This window comes from Tachysurus fulvidraco, chromosome 2 (assembly GCF_022655615.1).
Source record: "Tachysurus fulvidraco isolate hzauxx_2018 chromosome 2, HZAU_PFXX_2.0, whole genome shotgun sequence".
Classification (NCBI taxonomy): Eukaryota; Metazoa; Chordata; class Actinopteri; order Siluriformes; family Bagridae; genus Tachysurus; species Tachysurus fulvidraco.
The window spans coordinates 25775584-25793916 of record NC_062519.1 but is presented as its reverse complement, the minus strand read 5'-3'; the positions used below and the strand labels follow the sequence as shown (position 1 = coordinate 25793916).

The 18333-nt window shown below is 39.0% G+C and overlaps 1 protein-coding gene across 1 annotated transcript; it reads left to right on the top strand.

Annotated features, from left to right (window-relative positions):
- Positions 1 to 6694: 6694 nt before the first annotated feature.
- On the top strand, positions 6695 to 14565 carry diras1a (DIRAS family, GTP-binding RAS-like 1a). The gene is made up of 2 exons (XM_027169641.2): positions 6695 to 6953; positions 12490 to 14565. The coding sequence occupies exon 2, from the start codon at positions 12548 to 12550 to the stop codon at positions 13133 to 13135; it is 588 nt and encodes a 195-aa protein (XP_027025442.1). The 5' UTR covers positions 6695 to 6953; positions 12490 to 12547; the 3' UTR covers positions 13136 to 14565.
- Positions 14566 to 18333: the final 3768 nt, after the last annotated feature.

Genomic DNA, 18333 nt, shown 5'->3' with positions numbered 1-18333 from the left:
ACGAACTGTAACAGGTTCAGCAAAGCTGCCACATATGACCAGCACATTTGTCTAGAAGAATACACTGACTGTAACCGGGTACATTGAGGACGTCACTGTTGAAAAAACCATAACCGTGCAAGAAACTAAACAGAAACTGTGGTTGATAGGTGAGGTCCATGTCCTGCTCAGACAGAAGAATACTGCCTTCAAGAAGTTCACTAAGGGCTCTGCTTTCAAAAGCCATCAAGAAAGCAAAATACCGTTTTGCACAGAAAAGAAACAATCACTTCTGTGACACTATGGATCCCAGACACATGGGGCATACAAGCCCTAACTAACTACAAAATCACATCACATGCCAACAACAGTGACAGCCATCTCCCTGACATGTTAAAAGACTTCTGTGTATGAATTGAAACTCTGAACACCACACGAGCAATCAAATCTATGCCTACCCTGAGGAGCAGGTGCTCTGCCTGGCCACAGCCCACTTGAGGAAGACACTATCTAGAGTCAACCCATGGAAAGCTGCTGGCCCAGATAACATACCAGGGAGAGTGCACAGGGACCGTGCTGACCTGCCAGCTGGTCAGCTTTGACTTCTTTGGCACTGAGAAAATAATGGTCTTTTTAAAGCTCACTATCTTATCAGTACCAAAGAAGTCAAAGGAGAGGTTTCTTAATGATTACCACCCAGTAGCACTGGACCCACTGCGATTTGACCCCAACCTCACCACTGATGGTGCTACTCTGCACTCTGTCCTTTTTCATCTGGACACAATGGACACATAGGTCAGAATGCTGTTCTTTCACTTCAGCTCAGTATTCAATATGACCATTCCCCAACAACTGATGAGGAAACTCTCTCTACACGGCCTCAACACCACTCTGTAACAGGATTCTAGACTTCCTGACAGAGAGACCGCAGGCAGTGCACACTGGTAGCAGAACATCAGGCACCATCACACTGAGCACAGGTGCTCCTCAAGGCTGTGTGCTCAGCCCTCTGATGTTCACGCTGCTCACCCACAACTGCATGAATCCAACCTCATCATCAAGTTTGCTGATGACATGACTGTATTGGGACACAGGTGGAATTTAAACTAGAAAATAGTGAAAATCTTTGTTGACTTCAGAGAGGGTCAGCTAACCATCCTCCCCTGCTCATCAGTGGCTCCATAGTTGAGAGAGTAAGTAGTACCAAGTTTCATGGGGTACACATTTCTAATGACCTGACCTGGTTTACTAACACCAACTTCACTGTGTGGTTTAGAAATTGCAAAACCTTAGATTGCAAGGCCCTAGAGCACACAGTGAAGACATCTGAGAGGATTATAGGGGTCTCCCTCCCTCTATCCAGGACATCTTCCAGTCACACTGCATACACGGAGATCGGAGGGTTCAAATCCCACTCAAGGTTACAGAGTGAAATTGGTGTTTGAATTTACTCTGCTATTCAAAATGCTCTTTGATTTTGGGCTGCAGAGAATCATACAAGTTCCAAAATCATTGTGATATATAGGCTACAAATTAATTAACACAACTGAAAATAAACATAATACAAGTACAATAATGGGGGTCTGTCCTAGTGTAATGATAAGCATAATGAAAACCTGATTTCAAATCATTCTAAACATAACTCAAAATAAGCATAATACCATCTTACTTACAGTAAGGGGAGTTTTCCTGGTATAATGGTTAGCATGATGGATTCTGACCAGAGAGACCTGAATTCTAATCCCACTTGAGATTACTGAGTAAAACTGGTGTTTGACTTTACCCTTGTTCATACAGGACTCTATTGTTTAAAACACTTGTTGATTTTGGCCTAGTAGTGAGGGGAGGGAAAGAATCATACACGTTCCTAAATAATTGTAAAATATATAGGCTACAGAGTTAATAAACAAATTGATAATATAATATAAACATAGTATGTAATATAAAATAAAAATAAACATTATACAGGTACACTGAATTTTTTTAAATGTTTGTTTTAAACTCTGACAATCACGCACCCCTAGATATGCTAGAGAACATTATTGTTGTTGTTGTTTTTGTTATTGCAACTATAAGTTGTGAAATGCTAGATAAATAAATGGATAGCTATGTACATATTTAATCGTAATGGAGTCCATTTTTTATTAAAGTTACTTGCCTCAACCACTAAGAGACAAAGTCGGCTAAGTATGGTGAGCCATACTCAGAATTCGTTCTCTGAATTTGACCCATCCAAAGTGGACACACACACACCGTGAACACACACCCGGAGCAGTGGGCAGCTATTTATGCTGCAGCGCCCGGGGAGCAGTTGGGGGGTTCAGTGCCTTGCTCAAGGGCACCTCAGTCGTGGCCGGCCCGAGACTCGAACCCACAACCTTAGGATTACGAGTTAAACTCTCTAACCATTAGGCCACAACTTGCCCCGGCTTGCAATTGGCTATTACATCTAAAGTTAGATCACAACCAAAACCAAACATTATTGCAAATAATATAGTGTTACTATAGAAATCGGACAGTATTATTTGTCAAAGATACTATTTAGTACCCTAGTCCACGGTTTGGACCACAGCCTGAATCTCTGTATGGAATCAAAATCTCATGGTACAAGAGTTTGAACAATACATGGCAGGACAAGACAACATGTGATATTGAGTTGGATTCACCTGATGGTCTTACACTGACTGCAGCAAATGGAACTGAAATGCCTTATCTATAATAGATCAAAACAACATTCCAGCTACTCTCAGCAACTGACCATGAGGAAGGACTGATCATCCCAATGCTGGTAATGAAATGATGATTTGTGCATAGATTATAGAGGCCTGAATTGGAAGACCCGCCCAGATCACCAACTGAGTCCTCGGGTACAGGACATAATAGATCAGTTTTGGTGGTAATTCCTGGTTCCCTACTAGATCAGGGAAAGGCATACCATCAGGGATTTATCTCTGAAGAAAGCAGGTCATTGACAGCTTTTGTTACCTCATAGTGGCTACAGATTCTCTTTGGTCTCATAAACGCCCTGTAGCATTTCAGTGGTGTACGGAGGGGAGTCTGGAGGAGTAATAACATCTTTGTACCATACCTAGATTACATGATGTTTTCTAAAAGACTTTTGATGACCATGTGAATGATGTACAGAGAGCATTGCAGCAGCTCAGAGAGTATGGATTTAAACTCAAACCTAGCAAGTGTGATCTGTATCAATCAGAAGTGCATTATTTAAGCAGGGTAGTCTCTTTCAAAGGCAGTAGAGTGGATCCTGCTGATTTTGAGGCAGAGCATTAACTGATACCATACCACAAATTACAGAAATTGCACCCAAATTCCACTCCAAGGTACACATCTAAAAGAGCTCATTCCTAAGAAGTATTATAAGGTAATACATTTAGGACTCAAAATGTAGAAATGTGATTCAATTATAAATATGGGTACGGCAGCAGGACATTAAGGATCACCACGAACAAAGGGTCTACGTGGCTGCGATTACCATTTAAAGTGACCACTTGGGTGCTAGCAATTGTACCAATACCAAGACAAGGTGTACGTGACCATGATTAACATTTAAAGACATCAGCTAGACAACAAGGTGTAGCCCAGCCATTTGGGAGACATTCAGTTTTTACACTCAATACACATTCAAAGCGGAACTTCATTTAAATGACCAAAAGGGAAAACTGTATATAAGGCTTGAGCAGAATTTGCTCTAGGTTCTGACCAACTCAGACGAACCCAAAGTACACCATGTATTTTGTCACTGCTATGCTGGAATAAACTTCTTGTTCTTTATTAAGATCTTCAACATCATCATCTTATTTTTACACTACGCATTTTTATTTCTTACAACAGACTGTAAACAGCTGCATCCCTGTCAGTTTCAGTGAAGCAAACAGTGGAGCCAACTGCTGCATCACTCTGGCCTATACCCAAGGGACAATTAAGCAGCACAGAAGAATCAGATCCAGTCATATGCCCTGTGTTAATTTGCAAACTGTCAGGTTCCAGGCCACCAGTAAAAAGAAATGAAAATTTTCAGTCCAAAAACACAATGTCAGATAAATACAAGAGGAAGGTTTTGGAAGAATGACACAACAACATGGGACACAAAGTGTAGACAGTACAGTTTCTCTAATACGTGACCACTTCTTCTGCCCTTATTTGAAAACTGAGATTGAACACTATGTGTCCAAAGCATGCACCTGTATTAAACAGAAAAAGCCATACCATGACACAAGAGCTCCCCTGATTATCTGAACTACAGTAGTCTCCATTGATTTTTTCCCATCTTTACAGGTGTAAAGGAGAATATGATTATATCCTCGTCATTGTTGATCATTTTACAAGCTTTGCACAAGCATATGCCACTAAATCAAAGTTAGGGAAAAGTGCTGCAAACATCTTCTTCATTGACTTTGCCCTGAGGTTTGGTTTTCTCTCCCACATTCATCATGTGGAGGAGGATTTGAAAATCAGCTGTTCAGTCAATTAAAGAGACTAAGTGGAGTTGGTGGTTCCAGAACGACACCCTATCATCCGATAGGGAATGGTCAGGTGGAGCATATGAACAGGACATTGCTGCAAATGCTGAAGAAACTGAATGAGATACAGAAATCCAACTGGAAGAAGTCCCAGAAGAAACTGATGTATGCCTACAATTGCACAAGGTGTGAAGTAACAGGTTATTTTCTTATTCTGCTTTTTGAGTCAGGTTCCAGTGACCACAGAGTGTATGTGAATAAATGGAGACAATACATGGAAGAAGCATACACCATCACAGACAAAAATGCTCAGAAAGTCACTGAACGGAGTAAAAAAGTACTATGCCAAACATAGGGGCTCTGCTAGGGGTTTTGTGCTGCAGCCGGGTGAGCAAGCCCTAATCAAGAGCCTGACACTGAAAGGAGACTTTGTAATTATTGGGAGTACACTGTTCACACTGTAGTGAGGCAAATAGGGTCTTATTAATGAAGTGAAACCAGAGAAAGAGGACCCTCCAGGGTTTTGCACATGAACCCGCTCATGTCTTGTGACCACCTGCATTTTGAGTCAGAATCAGATACAATTCATACTGATAAAACCAGACAGAAAAAGAAATGCCAGCCTGCACCACAGTACCAAGTACCACAGTACTGGCTCTTTCTCATCAAGTGCCTGTGATGGAGCTGATGAGCAATCTTACCAGCTGCCACCAAAAGAGAGGCACGATCAACTTGGCACGATAAACTTGGCATTCCCTCCTGCTTTAATGTCCAGACCACACCACAGCTGTTTCCTGTATATCCTAAAGAATTGACTCCATGGCTACCACTCTTAAAGCAATACTATACTTAGCCCCCCTTTATTTATGGATTCCAGTAAACATGAACCTACAGACAGTTGTTACAGACTCATGGACTGATATATTTAGTGACTGTTCTCTGGAGAACAGTGTTATTGACATGTAGGTATCTTGTTTAATCAAGAGTCATGAAAAGTGGTTTCTAGGCCCCCTGTGTGTTTTTGGCAAGTGTGGATCGTCAGAATGAGAATTATGTTCTCTTTTATTAATTCCATAGGAGAGTTTCATTTGTCATGAGGATGCATGTTTATTGAAACAATTACAATCATAATGTGATTCTTCAGGTTTTGTATTTTGTTTGTTTACTGGATGCAGAAAAGAAACGTGTTATCTATAAAGCCTCTGGGTGGTCCAGGGGCAGGATCACGTACTCTGATCAAGATCGAGATCGATTCAGGGAGCTAACCCAGCCACTGAAGAGTTAACTCTCAGTGCCATCCCCAAGCCTGTAAAATGGGAGGGTTGTGTTAGGAAGGGCATCTGGCATAAAACCTGTGCCAGGTCTAATATGCAGACCATGTGATCTGCGGTGGCGACCCAGAACAGTGAGCAGCCGAAAGAAAAAAAGAAAATATATGTATATATACTTAAATGTGTTTACTTGATATATAGATTTATTTCTTCTTATATTGTATTAATCTGTGCCTTATTCCTTTATTCTGTACTTTTCACTAATATTGGTTGTTTTTAGGACAGTCGCACAAAGCATTTCACTACATGTCATACTGTCATCAAACTGAACTTTGTGCCAAATTGGTAATAAATAGTATGTTTGAATCATTTCAAATCACTTCATTTTCTGTGTAAGATAAAGCGTTGTGTTGTGTAATGATAACTTGTGTTGTGTTGAGATATCTTACTCATACTCTGGAATGTCACATGTTATGAAGAACTTGTTTTTGTCTTACTTAAGCAGCCATATTTGGTTTTCTGGGTTGTCAAATGTTCCACATCAGGGGCTGCTACCGTTGTTAGCTTATTTATTTATTTATTTATTACTGTTGTGACTGGGGAAAGGAGACAGACCCATTCTGAGCTTAGACAGACTTTATTGATTTTCTCAACATATAAGCTTTACCCTTCCTACCCCAGTTTCCTAAGATTTGCATAATTAACGCTGCACTACTTAACGTGTGGAATAAAAGATCCCACGTTTAAATTCCGTTTCCGGTGTATCATGTGATGATAGAACATGTGATAATAGTACATAAACACTATTATAGAATTAACGTTCGTGTAGTTTTCACGGGCCGTATGCATCCACGCCCTCATCTTCCGAGGATAAACTGAATGAAACGTTGTGGGTTTTTTTTTTTGTTGCGCTCATGGTCCTGATAGCGGCAGTGCTGAGCTGCGCGAAACGCACCGTCACAGTGCGCGCTTAGGAAGCGGGGGTGTCCGCGTGCGTCACACCACACAGGAGCGTAGCCGCGCGCGCGCGCCTTCCAACAGCAATAACGGCACCTTTAGCTCTCCGCGACATCTTTCCGTTTTAACGCCATGCAAACCGCCAGGCAAAATGCTACGTGACTGGTATGGCGTAGAATCTAAGACATCCGTCGCTTGTGTGCTTCCTCGCCGCTTCGTATAGTCTACTGCTGACGTCTTCGGGACACTGCAGCACAACGTCGAGGTAAGCGGACGCGTGTATGGGCTGTTTGTAAGGGAAAGGATGCGCATTCGCGCGGTCGGTAACGAGCATCTTCTGCGCGTCCTTGAGCCTTAAAGCCTTATTTGGTGTGATGGAGCGCGACGGTCACGCAGCTGAACAAAAGAAAAATATCACAGTGCAGAAATGTAAACGCAAGGACACGAGATGTGAGAAACAATATGTATTGTTTTTTTTTCACCGTTTAAACCCGACATGGCCTTTTTTGTTCGATATCTATTCGGACCCTGCATCTAAATACGCCCGTTTCAGGACGGTATCCGTGCTGTAACAGTTAAGCGATAGTGTAACACAGCCTTGTAGGTTTTTTCTTTTGTTATTTGTTTGTTTTTATTGGTAGGATCGAGTCTTGTTTCTAATGCGCGTTATCTAACGCCTTGCCCGTGACGCGCTGTAGTGAACCGGACGGTGGATGATTCACTTCTAACGCGCGCGCATTATTATGAGCATCGTCAACGTAAACCGTGTTGCATTAAAATAGAGAAAATCACGTGATGCGTAAAGGTTCTCGTTTATCATCTTTCCTGGATAGTGTGATTCATCAACAACAAATAAATCACCCACAGAAACACCCACATCGGCAACTGCGAGATATCAGAAGGAACGTCATGATCACTGCATATCTTTAAAATAAAACCCATTCATTTGTTGGAGTGATGCATCACATTTGATGATCAGGTCGTGGTAGAGATCACACCTGTACAAAGTGCCTGTTGTGGCATTAGGGGTATTTAATTTGAGGTTAAAACAAAAATGTGTAGTTTTTAAGTTGATGATGTTTGGCTTTTTTTAATGAAATGTCATCCTCTGTGGATATTTTTGTAGGTGACATTTTTTGGATATTCATTCAAACAGTTTAGCATAAATTATTAAGTGCTGATTACAAGGATCATCGTGGGGATGCTGGTAAGGATTATGAAACGGCAGGTTTGTTTTTGGAAGCACAGCAGGACCATCTTGTAGGTCTAGTGGTGTGCCATATGCACTCTGCTACAGCTGAATTAGAACCTAGTGAGGATTTATTTCTTTAGTTACATATCATATATATTTTCTCATGCCTATTAATCTAAAGTGGGCGGATTTCTTTGTTGGTTTGGATGTGATGCTGAGATTATCATAGAAATTTGCTCAGCATTATGGTGTAGTGCTGGTTAGGATGTAACACGATGCTTATTTTTGCAGTTTCTGAAATGATTGCATATTGCCATCTTTCACCGCAGGAGAGAATTTCGTAAGGTTCAGCAATTTGGGATGAATCATGACCAAGTTGATAGACAGTAGCTGAAATAGACTACTTATATAAGCATATATAAAGTTTCTGTGATATGAATTAAACCCAGCATTTGTTGACTGACTATCAGGGTTAAAACAGAGAAATGGCTTTATTTTTTGTCTCCGCGTGTCAGTGAGGAGTTTATTTTTTTGCTCATTATCATTTAAGCTTCATCAATATCCCAGCTTACATCCTCTCTCACACATGGTCTTTCTTCTATATCACGCCTGCCCTTGTGGTATGTTTCCACAGTAACCAGCGAACTCCCAGAGTTCCAGAAAAGAAGCACAACTGAGACGTCACGAGGATGCGGATGAAGGAAGAATAGCTGATTCTTGAATGTACTTATTGGCATCGTGCTATGATTTACTGTTTTAGGAGAGATCACTATTTTACCAAGAATACAGATGGAAACAAGAAATATCCCTTGCAAGTGTTGTAAATATGCAAAATGATTACAAAGGAAAAAAGTTTTTTAGTCAAGCACTGCAGCAGAGGTGCTTCGGGCATCCGTATGACACCAGAGGCCCACCCTCTTCATCTTTCTCCTCTGGTGATTCTGCACTGCAGCGTTTCTCTTTCCCTCCCTCTCATAAGATACGTATTTGAGTGCGCTTACAGGAGAATGATATGCATCATACTCCTGTACTATATCTTTTTCTTAATTTTCTCAAATTGGAATTCATAGCCTCAGTCCAGTCGCCTCTGATACTCCTCTAGTCTCCCTGCCTCCTTTGCCATCTTTTTCATACCATTGTGTTTTTTTAATGTCATGTATTGGTTATATATACTACTTTATATACAGTAAACATTCCAGTTAATTGCATGCAACACTGGAGCATTTTTAAGTTGCCAGTCCTGCAACAATAACAGGCTTCTCATGGGACAACACGGAAAACTCCATTCTCTGTTGATATGTTGCTTAGTGATGGGAAAGAACACAATTATATCATCCTTCTCGTCGTGTTTTACTAGGATCCCTGAACATGGACACATGGGACGACTGGCATATAAAAAGCAATTCTTCAAAGTTCATGTCATGAAATTGCACTGTTTTTGCCAGTTGTAATATTTGGAAACATCTACATTGGAAACTTCAACGTTTTTGAAATTTGCATAAAGCCACATGCAGTATATTGTTTTATACATCAACTGGTGACCTATATGCAATGGTTCAAAAAATGTGTACTAATTTACTAAAAATTGGTTCAATTCAGCATTATAGATTTGATTAGTCAAATACACAACATACACAGGGAAATGCTTTATGACTATCCTTCAGTACAAAATAAGTGGAATATAAAATTAGAATGAAAAAAATATAAATAAATAAAAAAATACAGATGTTTCTAATTCTGTGCAGTTAGTAAGATTTTAAAGTGTGATTTGAAGATCATGAAAAATAACGAGCTTAGTTATTAGGAAAGAGTATTTCAGTTTTGTGTATTTTTTTTCTTTTTCTTTTTTTTGTTACATCAACTTCCTCAGGAGTGCTTTAATAGGCTTGATATTTATTTAGCATCATTTATTATGGCATAGTTCTAATTATTATAATCACACCCTTATCTTGGCTGATTTGAACACATGACCTACTTTGCACTACCAGCTCTTCAAACCAGAGAGACTTGCGTTGTTAATCACACTTTTCATGATAATCAGATGCATGAGCAAAGTAACCACAGTGCACTTTAACAAACACGGTGCTCAGGTGAGGGAGAGAGGATAAGGATAAGGTTCTACGCTCAAGAGAAATGTATTCTAAGTACTGGAAATAGCCAGTTTGATCTTGCTATACACAGGAGACCAATGGCTACATCTGCTCCAGAGTGTGATGAGTGAGTCATTAATATATTCTGACCTTGGTGCTGATGGATGCAGAGAAATGCACTATTTTCTATTTGCACATTCACCCACAAGTAGAGGCTAAACAGTCCATGGAAAATGTACGGTGCAATAGGCCAAGGTACAGTAGTATTCAGAAGTGGAGTATTGTTCTAAAATGAACTGTACCTGTTCCCAAACTTTGTATATAGTCAGTTTATCCTGTGTCACACTTTAAGGCGTAGTAGATTACATTAACAGGTTTTATGTAAGGAATAAAGTACCGTAGGTGTGCTGGAAAAGGAAAACAGGAAATAGTCAACAATGCTTCATGTTAGGGTGCACTGGTTTATTCTTTTTATTCCAAAAAATTGTATACCACATACCACACAGGGATAGTGTCTTTAACCTAGAAAGAAAAACAAATGCTAAAATAACTAAGCAATAACAACAACAACAAAGAAATGCAGCTAATTATACCAAGAAGCCTGTAACGTCCACGGGTGGATCGGAGCCGGCGACCGTCCAATAAACAAAACCTGAAACTACAGCTACATACAGTTACAATAAACATGAGACCTGGACATGATTTAGTAATCTATAACCTGACATCACTTGGCAATCCTACTGTAATAACATAAAACTTACTGACATAACATGAAAGCGTGCTAACGATATTACAACAACAGTAACAACAGCTACAAACAATCACAATGGCATGAACATATATAAGGCATCTAATTAAAGTCTACACGGATCAGGTGCAATGGCAGGAAACATGGACAGGTATCACCGCCTACATAAACATGACAAAGCATAGGATACTGAAACACCTCCTGTGGTCCGGCTTGGCGCTTTCCAAGCACCTTAAAAACAAGAAAGCACAAATTACAACTTTTTTTGATCAGTTCACTAGCACTTTGTAAATAGGTATATCGTTTAAACGAGTTCAGGCACAAAGACTGGTTCACTACACACTGGGACACCGATGACCTGATTCATTCCGTACATGGTAAAACGTGACTTCTGGCATTATTTACAACAGACAGGACTGATATATAGTTTTATGTTGCTTAAAGTACATAATGAAAAATGTTATTGTTCTGGTACATATCCTTGCGATGTTTCTAACTTGCAGATTTTTTAACACAAATGTCAGCAAAAACAGATAGATTCAAACTAACGGTGTATAGAAAAGCAAATAAAGTTAAAAATTATTAATGCAAGTAATCATATGAGAGCAGCAATGATAACAAGCTACTCTCATTTCTAGACAAAGTTGGTCCTGTAAAGTTTAGTCCGGCATTTTTTATTTCTTTTTTCTCAGACTGAAAGGTTTTAGAAAACATGATGTCCTTTCTAATAATTGAACATAGATGTTCCCTGCTTTTTGGGGTGCATTGTAGAACCTTTTATGGAGCAAACGGTCCAATGCACTGGAAGTATTTTGAGGTTGATGTGTGTGTGTGTGTGTGTGTGTGTGTGTGTGTGTGTGTGTGTGTGTGTGTGTGTGTGTGTGTGTGTGTGTGTGTGGTTTCAGTTCTTATAAGAACAATTAACAAACAATTAAAACGATTTTGCCTTCAAACTGATTTGACACAAAACAGCTGAGAGCGGCATATATATTCTGTATTATATATTTATATATTCTGTGACATATATAAGTATACTGACTCATCCTTGTCATACAGCTAAATACAATATATTTATAGAACATTACTCATGCAAGCACAGGACAATTATAATGCTTTATTTACTGTGTTTGTTTAAGTGCATTGACATTGTTTTAGATACATTAATAGCAATAAATAGAGGTTGTCTGGGGTCCAGTAGATGTTTCGGTTCATCCTACATGTGTTCAATCAGGTTGAGTTAGTCACTGCTTGGAACACAGGACACTCAAGATCTTTCAGTCCATCTCTCATAGTCCATGGCTTCATGGAGCATGCTTTGTGACTTTGTCACAATGAAAGGGAAGGGAAAATGTAATACTGCAGCACACAATAACATTCTAGACAATTCCATGTTTCTAACTTTGTGGCAACAGACCAGGGAAGAACCGTATATGCGTGTGAAGATCAGGTGTCCAATTACTTTTGGCCTTAGAGGATATCATTCTTCTACATTCCTGATGAGCGCTGCTTTATCATCCATTGTTTATACACAGTTATATTTTACCTTTGAATGAGCTCCAAGGATAAACGCATGCCTACATTGTTAGCCAGACACAATTGAACATTGGGAGACGTTCAACCTGGGATTTTGTGGATCATGTGTGGTTGTTTGGACCTGTGCAAACAAAATATGCATTAGATATTAATAACATTATCATGAGTGATTCTATTACATTTAATATTTAAATATTTAAACGCATGTTTTTTTTTTCTTCAATTTGTATTTTTCTAGATCTCAGGGAATACATCAAGTTTTAGCACTGACTGCACCCTGAGTGGACCGTACCAGCATGCCTGAGCAGAGCAATGACTACCGTGTGGTGGTGTTTGGGGCTGGAGGTGTTGGCAAGAGCTCCCTGGTTCTTCGTTTCGTGAAGGGCACGTTCAGGGACACATACATCCCCACGGTGGAAGATACATACCGGCAGGTGATAAGCTGTGACAAAAGTGTGTGCACGCTTGAGATCACTGATACAACAGGCAGCCACCAGTTCCCAGCAATGCAGCGCTTGTCCATCTCCAAGGGTCACGCATTCATCCTGGTGTACTCCATCACGAGCCGCCAGTCACTGGAGGAGCTCAAACCTATCTATCAGCAGGTACTAGCTATTAAGGGCAATGTGGAGGGCATCCCAATCATGCTGGTGGGCAATAAGAGTGATGAGAGCCAACGTGAGGTCGAGACCAAGGAAGGGGAGGCACAGGCCAACAGCTGGAAGTGTGCCTTTATGGAGACGTCGGCCAAGACCAACCACAATGTCACTGAGCTCTTCCAGGAGCTGCTCAACCTTGACAAGAAGCGCGACATGAGCCTCAACATGCGTTCAAGTAAGCAACGCAGGGCCGACAAGCTAAAGGCCAAGTGCAGCATCATGTAGAGAGGGTTCGAGTGGTGCAGAAAGGTGGAGCAGAGTCATTTCATCAATGACATGACTGGATGAAAATGTACAAAAGTCACTCATCACATTTGTCCCATTTCTTTGGATCTGAATCAGGTATTCTTCGGTGCACGGTTGACCAACCAGACTCTCTTCTCCTTTCATTTATTTCTCGTAAAATGATTTATTTGGTTCCTGTACCAACCACTAAATTTAAATGAAGACTTAATTTTGACTTCACCCAAATCCCTCTACCATCCGATTGAGTTGACGTGGACATCTTCAGTATTAACTTGTTCTTCTTCTCCCCTCTCTGCCTGCTCATGCACAGCTTTCCTCAACAAGGTTTGTTTTCAAGCTGTAAAAAAAAACAAAAAACAAAACAAAAAAAAAACAACCCTGATCATCATCACAATCATTGATAGGGCTTTGTGTCTCGTTAAAGGATTTTGTTTAAAACTCAAAAAGAAAAACGTCTTGAACCGGTTATGCACTTTATCATGTTCTCAATGGGCGAAAACAAGGTGACCGCATTATCCAGCTCTTCCAAATTAGACATTACAACAGTACAAAAGCATGTTAGAAATTAAAAGATTTGGGTTCACAGACTTTTCTTTTGCTTCGTAATAGTAATAACAGATTTGAACTAGCAAACATTAATAGTGAATGATGCACATTTGATCATATAGACCTACAGTACCTTCCTACTCATTGTGATAATAGAGTTGTCATCAAATACAGAGCTTTACTTAAAACAAAGCACAGCAAAGCAGATTTAAATATTGAAAGCAGTTTTTTTCCCGATGTTGGTGGCACGCAAAATATGCATTAATCATTAAACTAACTAAAACATTTAACCTGTGCGTGAAATCTAAATGTGTATTAATCGCATTTGTATTGAATACCCTTGTAAAGTTCATGTTTTTTTTTCTTTATTTAGTGTGTATATATCCTCTAAATATTTAATGCCATTGCTTTAGCAATACATTATATAAAAGCACTTTTAGAATCTTGAGCACATTCAGAACATTAAAAATGAACCTTTACAGAAACATTTTGTCAGACACTGCGTTTACAATTTTAAAGCAGGTACATTGTTTATCTAATAATATTATGTGAAGGACCATAAATAAAAGATAAAGAAGCACAAACCTATGGTGTAAAATAAATATTGGACTATTTGTCTTGTTCTGTGGTTTTGAAATGACAAATGCAACATAAACTGTGATGTACATATTTATTAATATCATAATAGGTTGGAAAAAAAAAGCTTGTCATGTGAATATGAGTAACTTAATAACTTTGCATCAGTTTAGAAAGGCAATAAGAGATATATTAGGATCAGCTGTAACTATTTGCATCACCTTTTTGATGTCTTTATGTTTCATGATATGCTAAATGAAAATGCATTAAACCTGGTTGGCATTTTATGTGTTTTTTTTTTTTTTGTATTATATATATTTGTAGCCTTTACCTGCCAGGGTACTACAAACACACACACACACACACACACACACACACACACACACACACACACACACACACACACACACACACACACACACGCACACACACACACACACACACACACACACACACACACACACACCCACACACACACACACACACACACACACACACACACACACACAGCCGCCAATGAACCAACTGCCAAACCCAGAAGAAACCTTCTTTCTTCCTATACACATCTGGAAAGTTTTAAGTCATATTTAGTCATATTTTGACATTCTGCATAGGAATTAAATGGTTAAACCCTTAAATAATCACGTTTTGTATCCACTGTTCGTCACTGACTAGCATAATAATCACAAGGAAGAAAGGTGGGAAGGAAGGAACAATTTCAATTCATTTCACTGATATTGAAAAGCTCAGTTTAAAGATTAAATATGAATGTAATTAGTAAATAAAGTAATTACCTCCTGAATTATAATATTCCTGCCAAATAACTTCTGCTACAGATAATCACAGTTTCATTTCTTTTGTTAACTGCACAGTTCACCCATTAATAATTCTATTACCAATTTAACCATGCAGAAATCATTTGAAACAGATTTTCTATATCGTCTAAAGAAACTGTTTTCTTTGCCTAAAAATGATTGTTTTTATTTTAGCCGAAATCTAGTGGAGATATAATGTTTGATAGTAATCAACAATAACAATACAGAACAGTAATAATAATAATAATAATAATAATAATAATAATAATAATAATAATAATAATAATAATAATAATAATAATAATAATAATAATAATAATAGGGGGGCACGGTGGCTTAGTGGGTAGCACGTTCGCCTCACACCTCCAGGGTCGGGGTTCGATTCCTGCCTCCGCCTTGTGTGTGTGGAGTTTGCATGTTCTCCCCGTGCCTCGGGGGTTTCCTCCGGGTACTCCGGTTTCCTCCCCCGGTCCAAAGACATGCATTGTAGGTTGATTGGCATCTCTGGAAAATTGTCTGTAGTGTGTGAATGTGTGAGTGAATGAGAGTGTGTGTGCCCTGCGATGGGTTGGCACTCCGTCCAGGGTGTATCCTGCCTTGATGCCCGATGACGCCTGGGATAGGCACAGGCTCCCCGTGACCCGAGTAGTTCGGATAAAGCGGTAGAAAATGAGATGAGATAATAATAATAATAATAATACACAGCTTTATCTTAGTAAGGGTCATGCTGGATCTGGAGATATTTCAGGCACCAGGCAGGAGAAGACCATAGGTACAAGTTAACCTTCCCAATCTGCATCTTTTTGGGAAGGTTCCCACCTGGTGGAAAGTCATGAAACCAAGATGAGTTCAAGAAGAATTCCACACAAACAGAATCAGGCTCAAATCTGGGATCTTGGATATGTGAGACAGCAACCCAGTGGACCACCAAACACACCAACAACAACTACAATAATAATAATAATAATAATAATAATAATAATAATAATAATAATAATAATAATAATAATACACCCTGTGCACACTTAGCTTGCATATTTGCATATGTATTTTTGCATAATTCAGGTTTTGGGTTTCTTCCAACCATGTGACCCTGTGTAAGATAATCTTTGCAGATGATGGATGGATGTATGGATGCTTATTTGTTGAGCTCCATATTGACGTTGTGCATCTCTTTGTGACCACTAGGTGTCAGTATCACATCATGGATTCTCGACAATTAGCCTCATCACGCTTATCGGTATTAAATTGTTATTTGTAAAGTTGCATAAATCATTTGCTCTCATTTTTTTTCCCCTTAGGCTTTTTTTCATGTCTATTCATGCCCTTTGCATGTAAAGACATTCTGAATCTTGAAAGCTTCGACTTGCAAAACAAATTGGCAGTGAGGTAATGTTTCATAATATGTGACACAATTGTACAGTATAAATAAGTCTGTAAATCATGTTCTTGCTTGCTACTTTGTTCCAGTGAAGGCAGATAGATGTATTGTTTTGTTGTGTTTTTTTGTTTTTTTTTTTGTTTTTTGTTTTTTTTAGTTTTGCATTATTCCGGTAAGGCCTTGCTGCAAATTTGATACCACATCATGGATGCTTTTTTTTTTTTTTTTTTTTTTTTTTTTTTTTTTTTTTTTGTTTGGGGGTTTTTTTAATACAGTTTCTGCACATTGCATAAAACAAACTATAATATCTGAGAGTTATTTTGCAGTAGCAGGATACTGGAAGTCTTTTAAACATATCTAATCCTTCGTGATTTGAAGGAATTTTTTAACATAGCTCAAGAGTGGAATCATATCGTATTTAGCTCTTTCATTGAAAATATCTGCCAGCATTTAAATCTGAATTCATTTCACCAAGCAGAATGGCTTAGTGTGTCCCTACGACGATGTATGGCTGACTTAGCAACAGAAGTATAGCTAATAAAACACTCATGAGCTATTAACATTTGGCCTGGTAAAGGAGATGAAGTAATGAAAAAAATGTCTGGTTATAAAAGAGTTCCAGCCCTTACCGGTACATAAAATCTACAGATTTGTGTGTTTGCATGGTGTCCATCCAGGGTGTATTCCTGCCCCATGCGCTGTATTCCCAGAATAAGTACTGGATCCATCACAGGCCTAACCAGGATAAATCAGTTGCTGAAGCTCATGATGGTGATAATATTGCATATAATATTATTATGATAATTGCTTTCAGAAGAATAAAAAAATTGTAATTCAGCAGATACTAAAACCGGTGAATGAGTTTTCTCATCTAATCTAAGGTAGAGTAACTCCCTAGGACTGCAGTTTAATTTATCTGAACATCAAAGCCCACAGACGTTTCCACACCTTCACCTTTTTTACATCATTTTTTAATCATTTTGCTTGTTTTTCATGTTTATACTGAATACTAGGCATTATGGAACAGAAAAGGTGGAGAAGTGTTGTTCAGCCGAGTGCTTTCATTATGCCCAGCATGGCCCTGTATTATCTATTAATGAAAGAGCTTCCTTTGATGTGAAAAACCATATTTAGGGCTTCCGGATAGCATTCACAATAATAATGACCTCATTACGTCCAATCACTGTGCAGTCATTTCTTCATTTCCACTGGATATAAACCATCTCTGACTGCAAACCTGCATGGGCCATGAAGTGCATCTTAGTGGCCTGCACATAACAAATAAAAGTTGCACAATGTTACACTAAGGAACACTTGCATTTTACTCCCAGATCTGCTTAGTCACCCTGCTCCAACACATTGCTGGTCTGTTAGTGATTAAAGATGATGTAAGCTTGTTTTTTTTTTTTTTTTACCGGTCACTAGTTGGAAGCAGTACGTCTCACATGAACAAGTCAATCATTTACATTACCTTCAACTTTAGTACAAACAAAATCCCAGAAGAACCCTGTGCCTTACAAACTCCCATTTATAGCAACCAAGATTTTGTTTTTACGAAACCTTGTTCCCACTGATAACAAGAAATGTTCTTTGTCTAGAAGGAAAAATCTCCAAATTAAATTTGTACTGTTTTTAATTACAATACTCTTATATGTGCAAATATTTTGAGGATTATTTGTAGACAAAATCATTAGCATTTTGTTTTTGTGCTCCACAATGTTGAGAGGTACAACACAATAATGCAGAAGACTGAACTAAGAGACTTGAACTTATTCCAGCATGACAGTGCCCCTGTGCACAAAGCGAGCTCCATAAAGACACTCAGTCTGGAGTGCTAGAACTCTCAAACCCACTAAACC

Bases quoted from the DNA above. Each gene is read 5' to 3' on its own strand.
- diras1a (XM_027169641.2), top strand. From the start codon at position 12,548: ATGCCTGAGCAGAGCAATGACTACCGTGTGGTGGTGTTTGGGGCTGGA.